The sequence below is a fragment of the Bos indicus x Bos taurus genome, chromosome 22 (assembly GCF_003369695.1).
Source record: "Bos indicus x Bos taurus breed Angus x Brahman F1 hybrid chromosome 22, Bos_hybrid_MaternalHap_v2.0, whole genome shotgun sequence".
NCBI lineage: Eukaryota > Metazoa > Chordata > Mammalia > Artiodactyla > Bovidae > Bos > Bos indicus x Bos taurus.
Window position 1 is genome coordinate 48,315,159 of NC_040097.1, and position 18,949 is coordinate 48,334,107.

Here is an 18,949-nt window from a genome sequence, read left to right on the forward strand (position 1 = left end):
CCCAGGCCAATGCTGCCTGCCTGACGCTGACTCAATGGAAAAGAGTGAGCAGTGCCTGGCATCACTTCCTGGCACCAGAGGGCACCCAGGATGTCAGAAGAAAGACCCTGTTCTGCCAGCTAGCGGAACACAACTTCGACATGGAACCTGGGCAAAATGCCTCAGTCATTTGTGCTCTGCGTGGTCTCCTGATGCCCCTCGCCACACTGCCCTTCCCAGCCTAAATGCCAGGATCTCTGGAGCCTACTAAGGCCCTTGGGCTCTGGGCAGCCAAGGAGGGGCAGCCGTGACCTCCACACACAAACATACACACATACTCCTTCTGTGACGGGAAGCTGATGACTCCGGGTCAGAAATAACCCCCGAGTCAGCTCCCCGCGTGCTGCCCCTCCCCTCTCCTCCGTTCCCAGAAAGCCTGGGCCCTGAGTCAGAGGCGAGAGCCTGACAGTAAACAAGACCCAGATAATCTGCTGTGAACACCGCAGACCATGCTGGGGAATCCTCTGACAATCCCGGACCCGGTGAAGAACCGGGGCCTGGAATATGTCTTCCCCCAAACCCAGCTGCGTGCACTCAGGGCTGTATATACCTGTGCGGTGGGATGCGGGGAGGGATGGAAGAGACAGGGGAAAGGTCTAGCGCAGGAGTGGGGAGAAGAAGGGCCTTACTCTCAGGGGTATCCGGGCTGGGAAATGAGGAGCAAGGGCCTAGGCCTGCCCTCAGGGGGCCTCCAGTCTCCTGGCAGGATGGGCACACGCCACACGTCAGACATAGTCAGAGGCTGGGGTAGAGACGTGGGGGCTCACAGGATGGGGGGCCAAGTTGACCAGGTGTCAGATGCTCCTCCTTATTCATTCCCTCAGAATAGTCTGGGATGTCCGCACCCCACACCACAGCTGAGTCACTGACCCCAATCCTCAGAGGAGACTTGGATGAATGAAGCTCTCCCCCACTCACTCCTCTTCCCCTCCCTAGCAGAAAGGACATGTAACTGATGCCCGAGATGGAGAGTAACTTCCAGAGCCCTAAAAATAACTGAACCACTTCATACTCTGACCTTAGCCTCCCCCACTGCCCCCACCTCGGCCCACCCCCTAACCAGCCAGATAAAGGCAGCTGCTGAGGCTGGCAGGGGACACAGACCCCGAGCTAGGGCAGCGAGAAGGCGTCCGACGGAGCCAGCAGAGCGAGAGCAGCCCAAACAAGAGGAACCGACAGAGCCGCAGGCCTCACCTGCCGAAGACCCCAAACCCCAACAGCCAGGCAGAACCCGCAGGTGAGAAACCCGCTCCTTTTCTCTCCACACCAATGGGGCTGGTGCTCCAGGCCAGGACCCCCTCTGGCCCCTCTCAGGGCAGCGTGTATTAGTGGAAGCTCTGAGTGAGGGGAGGAAGGTGGGGCCACACACCTGGAGCGGGTGAGTGGAGGGTTCTGATATAAAGATCCTACAAGGAAGTTGCCAGAGAGTTACCGTGAGCCCCATGGTAGCGCTCAGAGTGGCTGCCACAGGCCGGAGGCCTACCGAGGGGCAGGTCCCAGCCAGTCTGGCGTAATCCAGAAACAGCCTGGAGGAGGTGGTCTGGAGTTGTGATTTTTAAAATCAGGTACGGAGCTCCTCAGGCTTAAGGCTTTCTTTCCAAGGAGCCCCAGCTAGGCCCAGTGTCTGGACAGAAGAGGCGGGGGAGGACAAGGGGGCCTGACTATGCTGCCAGGACAAGCCCCGTGCCCAGCTGCTGTGGGTAGAAGTCTTGGCATAGCTGGCTCAGGAATGTCTCCCCAGGGCTGGCCTGAGCCCGGCACCCCACATGGCCTAGGGCCTGGGTGTGATGTGGGCCATCAACTTGCCCAGTAGGGAAGCCCTTAAGGAAGATCTGGGGGGTAAAGCTGGGGTGACCAGGTCTGAGTGCTAGAGTATACTGCCCAAGTATAGAGATGTGTGAAGGGGTCTGGGCCAAGAAAGAGCAGACTTGGAGGCAAAAGCGGGGGTCACCCGGAGCGGCTGGCCCAGTCATGGGAGGCCAAGCTCAGGGGCACCCCTAGGGTTCAGGCCTTACCCAAAGTCTGGCACCAGTTCTGAATTCGGCCTTCACCCCGCCTGGTCCCCATCCTTGAGAAACGAGGTGGGAAGACCTTGTAACCGCGTGGTGGAGCCACCAGGGTCAGCTCCTTCCCCTCTGGGGGCCGGTTTCCCCTTCCGAACAATGAGGGGATTGGGCTCAGTGACCTCGGCGGGTCCTCAGCTCTGCCCCCTCTGGACTCTGATTCTGATCACATGTGACCACAGCAGGGATTCTGGAGATTCCTGGGGGAGGCGGTGGAGGTGGGGTGGAGCTGGTGGCCCATACCTGCCATCTGCTCAGGCCACACTGGTGACAGAACAGGGAGGACGTGGGGACCATCAAGGTCCCCTTTGCATTTGGCAGGGGGTCCTCATGAGAACTCAGGCTAAAGGAAGTGTGTGATGAGACTTGGACTGCCGACTTTAGAGGGCCTACTCCTTGGATGTCTTCAGAGGACAGGCTGGGGTGTGAGTGGGACAAGCAGGGCTTAGTCTCCCCCCTTCTGAGGTAGTTGAGAGACGGAAGCCCTTCCCCCACCCCCAGGTCCCTGTGGCCAGAACACGGTTCTAGCACTGGTCATCCCGCAGCCAGGGGCCAAACGCCAGCTCAGGAGGCAGGATCAGGGAGCCCAGGGCAGAGAAGGAGCCGAGGCGGGTCAGGCTCCCAGGGTCCCACTGGCTGAGCCTGACCTCTCCCCGGCCCAGGGCCGCTGTGTGGAGGCCAGGTCCTTGGCTATATTTAGCACAGAGCGTGGAGCAGAGCTGTGGGTCAGGGGCAGTGAGGGGGGGACGTGCTTCTCATTCTTTCCCTACTGGCCTCTGGGGACTGTTAGCACACCTGTCACGAGACAGATAAGACAGTGAGGCCAGAGGCCAGAGAAGGGCTTGAGCGGTGGGCCAGGGCCGTGGGGGGCAGTGCCTTGGCGGAAGCTGATGGGCATGAAGAGGGAGAAAGAAGGCATGCACAGGAGGTTCGTGCTGCACACAGTTGGGCACGGGGTCCGTGAGCAAGGGGTGAGGCTATCGCTGCAGGAAGGCCCTCAGTCTCACCGCCTCCCCTCCTGGGGTGTCTGCTGGGAAACAGAGGGCCACCACAGCCACTGAGAAAGCGTCACACTTCCTACCTAAAGTGTTTAGAAACCCCGATCCAGCACTGCTTGCGCCTCATTCGCCGAGATCTGACTCTGGACCTCAGTTTCCTCATCTTTAATCAAGACTGGTTGGGCCAGAAGATCCTAGAGGTCCCCCTAGCTCAGAAAACCCCTAGTTAGGATTCAGAATTGAGTTCTGCCTAACTGGGAGACAACTGGTGAACACTCTCTCAGCCTTACTGCTTCTGCTGCAGCTAGAGCTGCCAGCCCCTGCTTTGCCTCCCTGGCCTGAGAACGGAGAGCCAAAAGCTAAAGGCTGGACAGCCCCCAGTGAAAGGGACAAGTGCGCCCTCTGGTGGTGAGAAAGGAAACGTGACTGACAACTATTTGTCTCCATGAGAAATAGTCACCAGTTGGTGTGCTAGTCACTTAGTCGTGTCCATGTCCAAACCTTTGCGATCCCATGGACTGTAGCACGCCAGGCTCCGCTGTCCATGGGATTCTCCAGGCAAGAATACTGGAGTGGGTTGCCAAGCCCTCCTCCAGGGGATCTTCCCAATCCAGGGATCAAACCTAGGTCTCTCTCATTGCAAGCAGATGCTTTACCGTCTGAGCCAACAGGGAAGCCCAGTCACCAGTTTAGGGATCTGCTTCTCCCTGGCTGGGATCCCTTAAATCAGAATTCCCCCAGGCCACTCACCTGGGAGTCTACTAGGGAAAAACTGATTTTGGCAAAAGCAGGCAAGGATGGGACAGGACAGGAACAGTTTTCCCACTGCCGGGTTGGGCACCCCTTAACTGGAAGACGGAGTTTCAAAGCCTGTAGTGCCCTCCTGGCTCTGTGACAACCCAGGTGATTCTGGAGCAGGGACCCACATGATGGATGGCTCCATATGCCTTAAATTCAAAACTAGTCACAGACCAACCACTCAGGTAGCGGGGTGAGACCCCGGGGAGGTCTGGAAAGGGAGAGGGGTGGTTTCTAAGCACATGCCACCTAGGGCTACTCTATGACCAACCCCCACCCCACTGAAATCCCCCAACCCCATCCTCATCTCTGCCCCCTCTCTTCAGAAGGATGGCCAATGCCCAGACGCAGATGGCCCCCACCCCAACCATCCCGATGGCAGCTACAGAGGACCTGCCCCTCCCTCCACCACCTGCCCTGGAGGATCTACCACCGCCGCCACCCAAGGAGTCCTTCTCCAAGTTCCACCAGCAGCGGCAAGCCAGCGAGCTCCGCCGCCTCTACAAGCACATCCACCCTGAGCTCCGCAAGAATCTGGCTGAGGCCGTGGCCGAAGACTTGGCTGAGGTCCTGGGTTCCGAGGAGCCCACCGAGGGTGATGTCCAATGCATGCGCTGGATCTTTGAGAACTGGCGGCTCGATGCCATTGGGGACCATGAGAAGCCACCTGCCAAGGAGTCCGTGCCTGGTGGCAACGTCCAGGCCACCTCCCGCAAGTTTGAGGAAGGCTCCTTTGCTAATAGTATAAACCAGGAGCCGGCTGGACCTCGGCCATCTGGAGGGGACGTGCGTGCAGCCCGCCAGCTGTTTGAGACAAAGCCGCTGGATGCGCTGACAGTTCGTGCTGAAGCATCAGAGGCTACAGTGAGGGAGCCTGCAGCCAGTGGAGACGTCCAGGGTACCAGGATGCTCTTTGAGACACGGCCACTGGACCGCCTTGGCTCCCGCCCCTCCACCCAGGAGCAGAGCCCCTTGGAGCTGCGCTCAGAGATCCAGGAGCTGAAAGGCGATGTGAAGAAGACAGTGAAGCTATTCCAAACAGAGCCGCTGTGTGCCATCCAGGACTCAGAGGGCGCCATCCACGAGGTCAAGGCCGCCTACCGGGAGGAGATCCAAAGCAACGCAGTGAGGTCTGGCCGTTGGCTCTTCGAGACCAAGCCTCTGGATGCCATCAACCGGGACCCCAGCCAGGTGCGGGTGATCCGGGGGATCTCCCTGGAGGAGGCAGCCCGGCCTGATGTCAGCGCGACTCGCTGGATCTTTGAGACACAGCCCCTGGATGCGATCCGGGAGATCTTAGTGGATGAGCAGGACTTCCAGCCATCCCCGGACCTTATCCCTCCTGGTCCGGATGTTCAGCAGCAGCGGCGTCTGTTTGAGACCCGAGCATTAGACACTCTCAAGGGGGAAGAGGAGGCCGGAGCAGAGGCCCCACCCAAAGAGGCAGTGGTCCCCGGTGACGTCCGCTCCACCCTGTGGCTGTTTGAGACGAAGCCCCTGGACACCCTCAGAGACAATGTCCAAGTGGGTCATCTCCAGCGGGTGGGTCCCCAGGAGGGCGAGAGGTTCACAAACGAGCATCTATCCAATGCTGACCCCTCAGCACCAACCCTCTCTCAGGGTGCCCCCCAGAGGGATGGGGTGAAGGGAGATGTGAAGACCTTCAAGAACCTTTTTGAGACCCTTCCCCTGGACAGTATCGGGCAGGGGGAAGCTTTGGCCCCTGGGAGCATATGCAGAGCAGAAGGAACTGATTCTGCCGGGCAGTCCCAGGACACAGGGTCCCCAGTGTACGCCATGCAGGATGGCAAAGGTCACCTCCATGCCCTGACCTCCGTCAGCAGAGAACAGGTAGTCGGAGGTGACGTGCAGGGTTACAAGTGGATGTTTGAGACACAGCCCCTAGACCGACTAGGCCGAAGCCCCAGTACCGTCGATGTGGTGCGGGGTATCACCCAGCAGGAAGTGGTGGCTGGAGATGTGGGCACTACCCGGTGGCTCTTTGAGACACAGCCCCTGGAGGTAATCCACCAACGGGAGCAGCAGGAACGAGAGGAAGAAGAAGGAAAGCCTCAGGGAGGCCCTCAGCCCGAAATACCCCACAAGGGTGACGTGCAGACCATCCGCTGGTTGTTCGAGACGTGCCCGATGAGTGAGCTGGCCGAGAGGCAGGGGTCAGAGGTCACAGACCTCACAAGCAAGGCACGGTCGTGCACCTGGATGTTCGCGCCCCAATCCCCGGACTGGCCTGAAGGCTCCAAGGAGCAGCACCTTGAGGTGAGCCAGGTCCAGGCTGGGGAAAGACAGACGGAGAGACACGTCTTTGAAACTGAGCCTCTGCAGGCCGCGGGCCACCCCTGCGGAAGGGGGCCCGTGCGGTACTGCAGCAGAGTGGACATCCCCTCGGGGCAGGTGTCTCGTCAGAAGGAGGTTTTCCAGGCTCTGGAGGCAGGCAAGAGAGAAGACCAGGGACCCAGGGAAATCCCTGAGCCCATATCAGCGGGCTCAGTGCACAAGTTCACCTGGCTCTTTGAGAACTGCCCCATGGGCTCCCTGGCAGCTGAGAGCATCCGAGGGGGCAACCTCCAGGAAGAGCAGCCCGTGGGTCCCTCGGGCAAGGGGGTGCCGGAGAGGCAAGAGACTGCGGCCGAGGGGACCCTGCGGACGCTGCATGCCACGCCTGGCGTCCTGCACCATGGAGGCATCCTCATGGAGGCCCGAGGGCCAGGGGAGCTCTGCCTCGCCAGGTACGTGCTCCCATGCCCAGGGCAGGACAGCCCCCATGTTCGGAAGGAGGAGCTGGTGTCTGGGGAACTCCCCAGGATTGTCCGCCAAGTGCTGCGCCGGGCAGACGTGGACCAGCAGGGGCTGCTGGTGCAGGAGGACCCCGCGGGCCAGCTTCACCTCAAGCCGCTGAAGCTGCCAGCGCCAGGCAGCAGCGGGAGCATCGAAGACATGGACCCTGAGTTCCAGCAGTTGCTGGCTTGTGGCCTCGGGACCTCGGCGGGGAGGACGGGGCTGGTGATGCAGGAGACAGAGCGGGGCCTGGTGGCGCTGACCGCCTACTCCCTGCAACCCTGGCTAGCCAGCAGGGCCCCCGAAAGGAGCAGTGTGCAGCTGCTGGCCGGCTGCATAAACAAAGGAGACCTGAGTGGCCTGCACAATCTGCGGTGGGAGCCGCCGGCTGACTCAAGTCCAGTGCCGGCCAGCAAGGGGGCCCAGAAGCTGCCCCCAGCTGAAAGCATCATCCACGTTCCCCCACTGGACCCTGGCAAGGGGATGGGGCATCTGAGAGGGCCGGGGGCCACCCCCTGCGCCCCACAGGCCGCTGGAAAGGCAGTCTCTCTGGCTGGGGAAGAAAAGCAGGAAAGCAGGTGCACTGGGCAGAAAGGGACGGCAGCTTTAGGAAAGTCAGAGGGAGCCATGACTATGCCCCCAGGACCTAGGTTTCCAGCCCTCCAGGTCACTATGCAGAGTCGAAGGACGCCAACAGCCCAAGCCCAAAGCCTGCAGCAGCAAGCTCGGAGCAAGCACAAGCCGGGCCCCACCCCTGGGGCCGCCTCTCTGCCCACCCAGGATGGGCTTCCGCAAGCACCGGCCGCAGGGACTGCCCAGAGCAACAGCAAGCCTCTGGCGGGAGGCAACCCCAGGATCCCAGCAGCCCCCAGCAAGGTCAGTGGGGAACAGAAAGCACTGCCTGGAGGGCTATCTGGGGGGTGGGTGACTATTCAGGATGGCATCTACACTGCTCATCCCGCCAGGACCTTTGACCTACCCGGGGCTGTCTGGCCATCTGGGCAAGGACCCTTTCCACTCCTGGAAGGCCTGGGTCAGAGTCTCGGGCCCGGGCAAGAGGAGCTGGGGGGCCACACACAGAAGGCCTGGGAGCCTCCAGAGAAGGTGATGGCAGGACTCGGCCCAGGGGGCCTCCAAGCTGCAGAGACCACCCTGAAGGCTGCCTTAGCCCACCACACTCGGGCCTCTGAGCCTCGGGCGGCAGGTGCCAGTCTGCACTCTCGTAACGCCTCTGTTCCTCCTCCTCCTCCTCTCCCAGCTTCTGTGACGGGACCGGACTTCCCAGCCCAACCCAGGCATGATGAGAATTCCATCCGGCAGACTTCCAAGCCCACGCAAGACCCCCTTCTCCACTCCCACAACAGCCCTGCTGGCCAGAAAAGCCCTGGGCAGCCACAGACAAAGACCCTGAAACCGGAGCCTCCCACACACCTGAGAAAAAAGCCCCAGCTGCCCCCCAAACCTGCACACTTAAGCCAGCTCCCCCTTCCTCGCTGGCTGTCCAAGCCCGCAGCCCTGGCTCACAGCGCCGCTGAGGAGGGGGGGCAAGGGAAACACAAACAAGGTGAGACTGCTACAGCCAACCACGACCCTCGGCCACACAGGGTCTCCATCGCTGCAGACCAGGGCCGAGTATCTCTACCCCAGGGCCCTGCTGGACAGAGCCAGCCCAGCCCCCAGCATGGCCCCAGCACCGTGGCCCCCAGCCCCACCAAGAGCCAGGCGATAGGCAGCAACAACCACAGCCCTGACCCCCTCAGGCTCTCAGCTCTCAGCAGCCACCCCATCTCACTGCAGCAGGGCCCTAGCCTCACAGGAGAGAAGTGCTCGGACAGTTCCCAGCAAGGGGCCCCCAAGAGCCCTGAGATTCTGCAGGGAGGCCAGCAAGAGCTCCAGGGCCTCCTGAGCCAGGTGCAAGCTCTGGAGAAGGAGGCCGAAAGCACTGTGGACGTGCAGGCGCTGCAGAGGCTCTTTGAGGCTGTGCCCCAGCTACCAGGAGCCCCTCCGGCTCCCGCTACCCCCCACAAGCCTGAGGCCTCGGTGGAGCAGGCCTTTGGGGAGCTGACGAGGGTTAGCACAGAAGTGGCCCGGCTGAAGGAACAGACCCTGGCCAGGCTGCTGGACATCGAGGAGGCTGTGCACAAGGCACTCAGCTCCATGTCTAGCCTCCAGACTGGGACTAACACCAGGGGCCATTCCCAGGGACCCCCAAAGGAACACAGTGCTCAAGAGATCAGTGTCACAGACAGCGGGAGAGTCAGGCCCAACTGCTCAGGCCAGGAGGTCAAAAGTCAAACTCTAGTCAAGAGCCAAACTGAGGTTACAAGCCATACTGAGGTCCAGAGTCAAGCCAAGGTCAGAAATCACTCAGAGGCCGGAAGCCAAGCAGCCCCGGCCACCCCTTCCACCAGGAAGCTGGAGGCCTTGAGAGAAGACTCGCACCTTCCCCAAGCGTTACCTCTCAGCAGGGAGTCACCCTCCTCCCCAACCTTTATCTCCATGGAGTCGGCCACAAGGAAGCTTCCGGAGGAGGCCAGCCCCAGGGGCAACCCTGAGATCTCTGTGAAGAGGGCACATTTCACGCAGGATGAATGCCAGACTCAGCCCCACCAGAAAGATATCTGGCACAAGGCTGGAGAGAAAGAGGCCCCCCAGCTCTCTGGACCGCCACCACCTGGCCCTGCTGCAGCCAGCGCCCTGCCCACCAGGCAGAAGAGTGCTCTGGAGCCGCAGACAGCGCCGGGTGGCTCCCGGCACGATGGAGCCACAGGAGCAGGGACTGAGAGGGTGGGCCAGTGCAGGACCACAGCGCTCGTGTCCCCCACCACGGTCACTGAGCCCGCCGAGCCACCCAGGGGCCCAGGCCCCCACCTCGGGCACCACACTTCCCCCTTGATGAGGCAGTTTCTGCACAGCCAGACTGGGCTCAGCACCGGCCTGGCAGAAGCTGAGATGCTGCGTGTGCCCTGTGGCCACCCCACACCAACTGCGCAGTGAGCCCCTCCATCTGCCACCACAGTCTTCCACCCACCTCCAGGGACCCGGGACGGAGGTGGGTGCTCACCTCCTGCACGCACGGAGAAAGAACCAAAAAGAAAGGGCATGTTCTGAGATCCAGGGGCAGTTTCCCTTTCATCAGTAGCATCCATGGGCCAGGTTCTTGCAAAAGGCAGGGGGGGATGGTAGGGAAGAAGCCCTCCGGAGTAGCCCAAGCCCAGCAACAGAATGGGGGCTTGTGGCTGCTTGTGGAGCATATAATGTGTACAGAAACACACGCTTCTCACACAGGTCTGGCCCGCACGCCAACACAAGTGAGTCTGCATGCCACTGCCTGCGATTGAGCCCCCTGAGCGACCTTCCACTTTTTCAATCTTTATTTCTTTAATACGAGTCAAATGTTCTCAGCCTTCTGCTCTTTAATTCCTAGAGAAGACAGGGCCAGCCGGATTGGTCTCTGTTACATGTTGATGGGCCCCAGAAGGGCCCCGTCATCAGCACCTCCCTCATTCAGCGGGTCATCCTGGCAGCACAAATTTCACACAGACAAAGTCTACGATCACCAATGTCCCTAGAAGCCAAAGATTCTCTCCACCCCCACAGCCTCTCACTTTGTACCCCAAAGAAGAAGGATACAGTCTAATAAACCAAAGTTTTATTCCCTTCTCTCCGTGTCTGTCTGTACACAGAGTCTGGGTTCTCACTCCAGGGGAAAAGCAGCCACATCTCTAGCTGCCCTGTTTTCCTGCAAGCAGCAGTGTTGGAAGGCTCAGAAAAGCCACCCCCTTCTTCTACCATCTTGGCTGGGAACCAGCGAGGGCCACCCATCCCCCACTCTCCTTACTCCCACGCCCCCACACATACATACACTGCTGGCCCCACACCTCTGGCTTCCCCACCTAGAGGTTCTTGGACATCTCCCTGGAGTGGAATCTGCCGAGAGTGGAAGAATGGCCCAGTCAGGCCCAGGAAGGAGGGAGGGCCACAAGCCAGGAGAACTCCAATGGCCAAGACTGCTGGGTCACTTCCTCCGGGTCAGACCAGGCACAATGTGCAGAGGTTCCTGGGAAGGGGCGGGCACAGACCAGCCTGGAAAGCCAGGAAGATCTGGTAAAGGACCCTTTCCATACTTTCAAACAGCACTGAGCAACTACTGCATGCCAGACCTGTTCTGGGCAGCATGGACCCAGAGGTAAGGCCTAATGGGATCATCAGACTCCATCACATTCAAGGAACTGACTCTCGAATGAGAAGGCAGGGAGACTATGAATAAATAGGAAATATCAGATGAGGAATAAGGGTGACGTACCTGACTAGGCCACTCTCCCACTGTGGGGTAGGAATTATAAAACATGTCACGTGACAGCGACAGGCTAGGCCACTCCCCCACTGTGCGGTAGGAATTATAAAACATGTCACGTGACAGCGACAGGCTAGGCCACTCTCCCACTGTGTGGTAGGAATTATAAAACATGTCACGTGACAGCGACAGGCGATTGCCTTAGAGAGTGTAGCCAAGGCAGATCTCCCCAAGGGGGGAAAAAGAGTTTTCAACTGAGATCTTAGTAACAAAAAGCCAATTACCGGGCAATGGGCAGGGGTGGGGAGTGCCAGTTAGGCGGATGAGCACACGCAAAAACCCAGAGGTGGGAGTGAGTATAATTTCTGCATCTCCTAAATACCCTTTGGTATGTTGTTGCTCAGTTGTGTCCAACTCTTCGTGACTCCATGGATTGCAGCATGCCAGGTTTTCCTGCCCTTCTCTATCTCCCAGAGTTTGCTCAAATTCATGGCCGCTGAGTCAGTGATGCTTTCTAACCATCTCATCCTCTGCCGTCCCCTTCTCCTCCTGCCTTCAGTCTTTCCCAGAATCAGGGTCTTTTCCAATGAGTCAGCTCTTCGCATCAGGTGGCCAAAATATTGGAGTTTCAACTTCAGCATCAGTCTTTCCAATGAATATTCAGGGTAGATTTCCTCTAGAATTGACTGGTTTGATCTTGCAGTCCAAGGGACTCTCAAGTCTTCTCCAACACCACCGTTCAAAAGCATCAATTTTTCAGCACTTAGCCTTCTTTATGGTCCAACTCTCACATGTACAGATGTACATGACTACTGGAAAAACCATAGCTTTGGCTATACAGACCTTTATCGGCAAAGTGATATTCCTGCTTTTTAATACACTGTCCAGGTTTGTCATAGCTTTTGTTTCAAGAGGGAAGTGTTTTTTAAATTTCGTGCCTGCAGTCACAGTCGTAGCGATTTTGGAGCCCAAGAAAACAAAATCTGTCACTGCTTCCACTTTTCCCCCTTCTATTTACCATGAAGCTATGGGACTAGATGCCATGATCTTAGTTTTTTGAATATTGAGTTTACCCTTCTGAACAGGAAGGGGCTTTATCAACAATTGTCCACCCCTACATACATACATACGTACACACACACACCCTGCCCCCAACAAGGTTAGGTAGGAACTTGTCCACAGTTTGCTTTTATTGAACAGGTGGGCTCTCATCTTACCACCCAGGGCTCAGTCCTCCACACCCCTCCCAGATTCATCATTGCCTGCCCCACTGACAGGTGTTCCCCTGCGGCAGCAGAGCTCTGAGCTGGAAGCAGCCTGCCACCTGGAAGACTGGTGTTTGTGAGCAATTAAGACAGCAAATCTACCTACCTGGGCTGGCTACACATCTTACTATAACCCCCCTTTACCACGTTTCCCTCCACTGCCCTCTGTTGGTCTCAGCTTAAGGCATGCCTGTTCTCAGTGTTCTCATTTGTTAAGTGGGGACGATTATAGTGCTTACTATTGTGAAGATTAAGTGAATTAATATGCATAAAGTGCTTGGAGATAGGCCCAGTGTCTGGAATTCAAGGAAGTTCACTTTTCATATTATAATTATTTGTTTTAATCTATCTCTTTTTCTCACCTCCAGGTGGAGTCCCTGTCTTGTTTATCTCAGTATCCTTACTGCTTATCACGAGTGCCTAGAAGGCACTGAACAAATGTCGAATAAATGCACCCATGTGTGAGATGAAATGATTGAGCGAATTCACTGACTCATCCAACTAACATTTATTGAGCACTTAATTCATGCCAGATTCCTTCCAGGGAATACAGATGAACATGGTAGAATTTATCCTTGATCTTATGGGAAGACATATTACAAACAGAGAAGGTAATTTTAGAAGGGAGCAAAGGAAATAAAACAAGTAGCCCACAAGAAGGTTGGCAGTTACTTTAGCTTGTGTGGTTGGGGAAGGCATCTCTGAGGAAGTGACCTGAAGGACATGAAGAGCCAAGTCCTAACAGCTAAAGGGGGCGGCCTACGAGGAAGAGACCGGAGAGGTTGTTGGGTAGGTGGTGAGCACACTGGTGGCAGCGCGCACCAAGAAAACCAGCAGCTACTCGCCCAGGGCCCTGCACACCTCCCATCCCACCTGCAGCGGAGCCCGAAGCACCACCTTCCCTTCCTGCCCGAGAGGGGGTGGGGCTCTGAAGAGGAGCGTGGGTGCCCAGACTCCGCCCCGTGCCTGGAGGGGGCGTGTTCCCAGCCGCTGTCTCCAAGGTGACGATGACATCACCCGGGCCGCTGGGTTCGGAACGTTTTGGGTGGCTGTAGCCGTTGCTGGGAAACACCCGGCAGGCAGGCGCGCAGCCAGGGGCAGGCTCCGCGCGGCAGACGCCGGACGCCAGTACGCGCCGTCCTGGCCAGCCCCAGCTCAGAGCCTCCCTCCCGGATTCCAGAAGGATGCGGGTTCCGGTCCTCACCCACGTCGCAGCCCCGCCCGGGACCTTCCTGCCGGCCGGGCGCCTCCTCCCTTCTCATTACTCTGTCACTGCCTCTGTTCCGAGTTTACCCAACAGTCCTCATCTTCACCGCTATCATCCTGTCCCAGGCCACCATCCATCCCCGCTTTACTGAACCACTGCCATAGCCTCCCAAGTGGTCTTCCCTTTGCCCTGTCTTTACAGACTGTCATCTACCTGGCACCTAAAGCCCTTATCAAGAATTTACCAGACCAAGTCACTCCTGTATAATACCCTCTGCAAGCTTTCAGCTCGCTCAGTCTGAAATCTAACTCCTCTCAGCGGCCTCTAAGACCAGAATGACTTGCTTCTCAAGCTTCCTCTCCAACTTCTTTGCCCTACTCTCCTCCTCACCCACATCTCCCTTAGTTACACTGGCTTTCCTGGGTTTCACAGAACACACCAAGCTGATTCCTGTCTCAGGGCCTTTGCATCTGCTGTATCCTTTGCTCAGAAGTCTCTTCTCCCAGATCTTTAGTGGTTGGGCTCTTTCTCACTCACATTCCAGTTCAAATGTCTCTCCAAAAAGACCTTTCTTGATCTATACCTCCCTTGCCTCCCCCACTTATCCCGCCCCCTTTCCCCATCTATAGAGGCCTTCCTCCAAGTTAACATGCTGAGTTAGTTTTGTTTTCCTGAGGACCTATTACAATATAAAATTATCTTTGTTCACATATTTGCTTGTTTAATGTCAGTGTTCTGGATACTATTCCTGCAGAGCAAACCACCCCAAGTTTAGTGGTCTAAAAAACCATTTTATGATGCTCATGAATTCTGTGGGTCAGCAATTTGGATAGAACACACTGGACATGGCTTGTCTCTCTGCTATGATGTGTGGGGCCTCAACTTAGCCTCAGTCTAAGGCTGGGGGTAATTGGACAGTTAGGGTCTGAAAACTCTCTCACTCAAATGCCTGGCAATTGATGCTGGCTACTTGGCCGGGACCTCAGCTGGGATGTCAGACAAACCACATATGCATGGCCTCTCCATGTGGCCTGGGCCTCCTCAAAGTATGGCATTCTCAGAATGGCTGGATTTCCTGCATTTTATTTCAAGTTTCCGAAGGCATGTGTCCCAACTAACAAGGTAGAAGTTGCATCACCTTTTATGATCTGGCCACAGAAGTCACACAAAATCACTTGGGCTGCATTCTGTTGGTTACAGATGAGTCACAAGTCTGCCTAGACTGAATAGAAGGGTTATTAGTACCTTTTGATGAGGAAGAGGTAATATTCTACGTGATCGTCTTTGGAAAGTGCCATCTCCACAGCCAAGTCTTCCTCCCCTGGAGTATCATCTCCATGCCAACCACTTCTTTGTTTATTTTTGTATCTCCAGTATCTAGAGTGGTACAAAAGCACATAGTAGGAGCTCAATCCATGGTTTATGGTGAATAAATGAAGACTTGTCTTTCAATGAGTCATTCGAGCCCAGTTCTTCTCCCTTATAGTTCCCGTCCCGGCCCTTGATTTTGGCCTGGCCTGCTCTGGAGGAAGACCAGTGTTTGCATTGGAAGGCGGGAGTCAAGCATAGCTTTTGGTTTGTTTTTTGTTTTCTGGCAGGGAGTGGAGGGTGGGAGAGAAAGGGCAGTTATTGGAGACTGAGAAACATGTAGCCAAATGAGATTCTGGAACACTGATCTACTGTAGGGGTGTTGAAAACCCAGTCTGTTTTTTCTCATTCTGAACTCTGGAAATGCCCAGGTGAGGACTGTGGTTTTGTCCTCTGGCCCATGGGGAGCAGGAAAACAGCCCAATGGGAATGGAGCTTTGGAGAGGTGCCTTGCGCAGGAGAGAGGCGGATGGAATAGCTAGTAGGAACCACCGCGGAGATCTGGGCAAGAGGTGGCCCTGAAGCCCCCTAAACATCTATTAAGGTAGGTTCCCTGCTTCGTGGCTGGTGAAGGACTTTTCATTTGATCTTTCTGAAGTCCTGGAACCAGTACAGTATCTCCTCTTGCTTTCTCCTTTCCATGAGGGATGACCCAAAGAAGTCAGCCCAGGCTTCTCCAGGTCCCAGCGCCCTCACATCAATCTGTGGCTTCCCCTTCCCCTCCTTCCATCTCAACTGTGGCTCAGCAAAAGTTTGGATGTCATTAAGGCAACAGCCAGCCCACCTCCAGTCCTATCCCAGGGTCAACCCTCCAGTCAGGCCCATCAGTGGCTCCTCACCACCTCCACCATAAAATCCACACTCCTCAGGTCATTCAAGGCCCTTCTTGTGCAGCTGCCACCTGTGTTTATAGCCTCTCTCATTTCCCCAAGAGAATCAGACCTTCCAGGTCCTTTAATGTTCTATCCAGGCTTTGTCATGCTGCCCGGCCTTTGTCCAGGGCTAGCTTACCCAATGGGCACAGCAGGCATGGATGGAGCCTCAGGCCCACAATACTTGAGGGGTCCATGAAAATATTCTAATTTCTTTCAGAATCAGAAGGAAAAAAACAACTTTGAAGTTATAGAGAACAGTTTAATATATAACATTAGTATCTTCATCTTTAACCACCACAGTTGTAAAATATATTCTAAAAAAAAAAAATTTTTTTTTTAATGGAAGAGAAGCAGCCCCCCTCATTTCGCCCTCCTGTCATTTCTGGATAGCTTTGTATTGAAGACTCAGCTCTGAGGCAACCCCTTCAAGGAAACAAAAGCCACGGAGGTTGTCCTTCTCTGACCTCTCAACCTTATGCAGTTTTGTAGCTTAGAAAACGCCACTGTAAACTTTGGATTTGTTGCGTTTCCCGTACCCCGCCCCCACTGGTACCTGCCAGTCAGCGACACACACACAATTTTTTCCCCCATGAAGCTACCCGCTCCCCACCTGTGGCAGGGCTGCCAAGTAAGACGTTGACCTAACTTCGGAAGAAAAGTGGCAGAGGATCAGCTTGGGGCCCCGGGTCCCAAACCTGTAGCGACAAGCGCCGGGATCCACGTCCCGTGGGAGGCGCGCGCGCCCTTCTCGGGGCGGGGGAGTGAGAGGCAGGGGGCGGGGCCTCAGGTCTCGCCGGCGGCAGCCCTGCCGCACGCCGCTGCCAGCCCCACCCACCCCCGACCGGAAGGAGGAAGAGGCCTCTGCGCGGCTCCCTCCCTCCTTCCCCCGGAGCTCCGGCGTCCCTCCCCGGACGCACCCCCTTCCTCCTCCCTCGTTAGTTTTCTAACGAAAAAGTGCTGCTGAGAATTCCCAGAAGGTCCCGGATGTGAAGTCACCGCCGTGAGGTCACCGAGCCTGGTTCCAGGAATCTGAATATTGTGGGGGAGGAAGGAAAGCGCCGAAAAACAGAGGAGCTGGGGAAGTGAGTGGAGCCGTGGGTGTTGTCGGCGGGGCCGCCTGGCTCCGCTGAGTCCCGCTCTTGTCTCCAGCTGGGTCTTCTGACCCCAGGCGATGTTCCAAGGAAAAAGATGCTTCACTTCTCCCGTAGTAAAGAAATGGCAACTGAAACAGTATACTGATCCAAAAGGAGTATTTATCCACTGTTGGGGGTGGGAGGCGGGGGTGGAAGGACGGGAGAGAAGTGGAGAACAACCTGGCAATCGGATCAGAATTTTAAATGAAAATGTCCTTCGACCTAACAGTTGAGCGTACAGTAGCTCTGTCACCTACTGACTTACCTTGGAAATCGTACAGTATCACTTCTTCCACAGTTTGCTCAAGACAGGTCATTAAAACCGGCCCATATTAGAGGCGAGAGGTATTACATTCCTTCTTTTGATAAGTGTGAAAGAATCTGCAGCCATGTTTTTAAACCATCACAGATGTTACTATTGTGGCCCTTAGTATACTTGTGTTTTCCAGTAAGTAAATTATCTCACGTCATATCTGTCAACTCCACGTGGGAGGGCAGAGATTCACTGGATTCATTAAGATCCCGCCCACTCCGCTCCTGAATGAACCTAGGGCCCTGGTTCACTGCACATCTCCGTAGATGGTACAGAAATGAATTTCCTCTTGCAGGAGCTGGCCCTGGACACTGTGCTCCAGTTCCATCGGATGGCATTCCTGTTGGCCCTACAGAAACCACCATGAACACATGTGAGAATTGTGTGAGGGGGATATGAGTGGCGCATGGCAGGGTCTGCTACACAGACAAGCAATTTTGTTCCCATACATTTCATAAATGTGAGGTCAGTGATCATTTCCACAGAAATCCCATTATCTTTATAGTCATCATCATGGTTTTGTAGGAGCACCTGTACACTAGAAGTGAGTCAGCCAGTTCAGCTCAGTTCATAGTAAAGAGAATGCCATTGACTCTAGTTCAGCTTGGTTAAAAGATTTTCACATCTTTTACGCATGATTGTTTTCATGTGTTATATTTCCATTTTATTGTTACTATTATATGGTAGTATATCCCCAAATCATAAAAATGGATCAGTAGTTTAAAGGAGGTTCACTAAAGCATAAAAATAGTATTGAAAATAGCAACAAAAATACTGCAGTATAAATTATGACCACATATACCAGGGTAAATGAGTGTGTAGGATGAGATAATTTTATACAAACAGAAAAAAAGAAGAAGTGTGACTCAGATATGGTAATGAATACCTGAAAATGGAATTTTGTTAGTTGGTAATCATCTCCTTTAGCCCCAGAGGGATCATCTCTTATGAAACTTTGTCAAATAGTGGCAGGAAGCCCACTGAAACTTTTCGCATCCTCTTCACATCAGATCCTGTAAGCTAGATAGAAAACCAATCAAGTCTTTCGCTAATATGGGTAAAATGTCCAGTGTAGTAAGGATACATTTTGTCACTAAAGACAGAGAAAAGGTAAAACCCAGAGAGGCATCATTCAAGTTGTCTACCTTACAGTGGAAACTAACACAATTCAAACCATGACTTGTAAACTGAGTCGTAGGCTACTGAGGAAAAGCAGAGCAAGCTCCTGGCAAAATTACTTGATCAAACAACATTTTTGGATGTCACATAAAATCAATGGCACATAGTGTGAAAGAGCAATGGCTGTCCGGAGTGAGTGCTAGCAGACAAAGGGCTTTATTGTTGAATACAAACCACTTGTGGCAAGCTTTGTTCATTGTTGATCCAGAAATGTATTCCATCCCTTCTTTCCTAATAACAGATTCCTGATTTTGATCCATGCACCAAGGTCTCCAGTCTCAGGCAATTAATTACAAGTGGTCTAAATCAATCATGACCAGCCCATTTTCCACTCTCCCAGTCTCCCTTGTTGTTTGTTACATGAGATCCAGTTCTAGTCGATGAAATATGATGACAAGTCTGCTGAGGGTATTTCTATAAAAAGTTTTGGTTTTGTTTTTTTAGAAAATGGATATACATGCTGGTATCCCCTGCCTTCCCCCCTCTTCCTAACTTAACCATGGTCATGATGCTTGGGCAGCTGTCTTGCAGATATGAAGCAACCAGCAGAAGGTAAAATCTGAGAGAATTCTAGAGACACCAGTACTGACATTATGTCAGTGGCTGCTGCTGCTACTG

At 55.1% G+C, this 18,949-nt stretch overlaps 2 protein-coding genes across 5 annotated transcripts in view; one reads left to right on the forward strand and one right to left on the reverse strand.

Annotated features, from left to right (window-relative positions):
* The window catches only part of CCR8 (C-C motif chemokine receptor 8), a 133,302-nt gene extending 116,869 nt beyond the window's left edge, over positions 1 to 16,433 (reverse strand). For both annotated transcript variants that reach the window (XM_027523772.1, XM_027523771.1), the window contains exons 1-2: positions 16,317 to 16,433; positions 14,709 to 14,840 (exon numbers count right to left, since the gene is read on the reverse strand). The gene's annotated coding sequence lies outside the window, so the exon portion shown is untranslated. The remainder of the gene's footprint in view (positions 1 to 14,708; positions 14,841 to 16,316) is intronic.
* XIRP1 (xin actin binding repeat containing 1) lies at positions 1,129 to 10,357 on the forward strand. 3 transcript variants are annotated; one of them, XM_027523767.1, is made up of 3 exons: positions 1,129 to 1,276; positions 4,225 to 7,570; positions 7,953 to 10,357. In XM_027523767.1, the coding sequence occupies exons 2-3, from the start codon at positions 4,229 to 4,231 to the stop codon at positions 7,959 to 7,961; spliced, it is 3,351 nt and encodes a 1,116-aa protein (XP_027379568.1). In that variant the 5' UTR covers positions 1,129 to 1,276; positions 4,225 to 4,228; the 3' UTR covers positions 7,962 to 10,357. The 3 variants fall into 3 exon arrangements, with proteins under 3 accessions (XP_027379568.1, XP_027379566.1, XP_027379567.1); XM_027523765.1 differs by having other exon boundaries at positions 4,225 to 10,357; XM_027523766.1 differs by having other exon boundaries at positions 4,228 to 10,357.
* Positions 16,434 to 18,949: the final 2,516 nt, after the last annotated feature.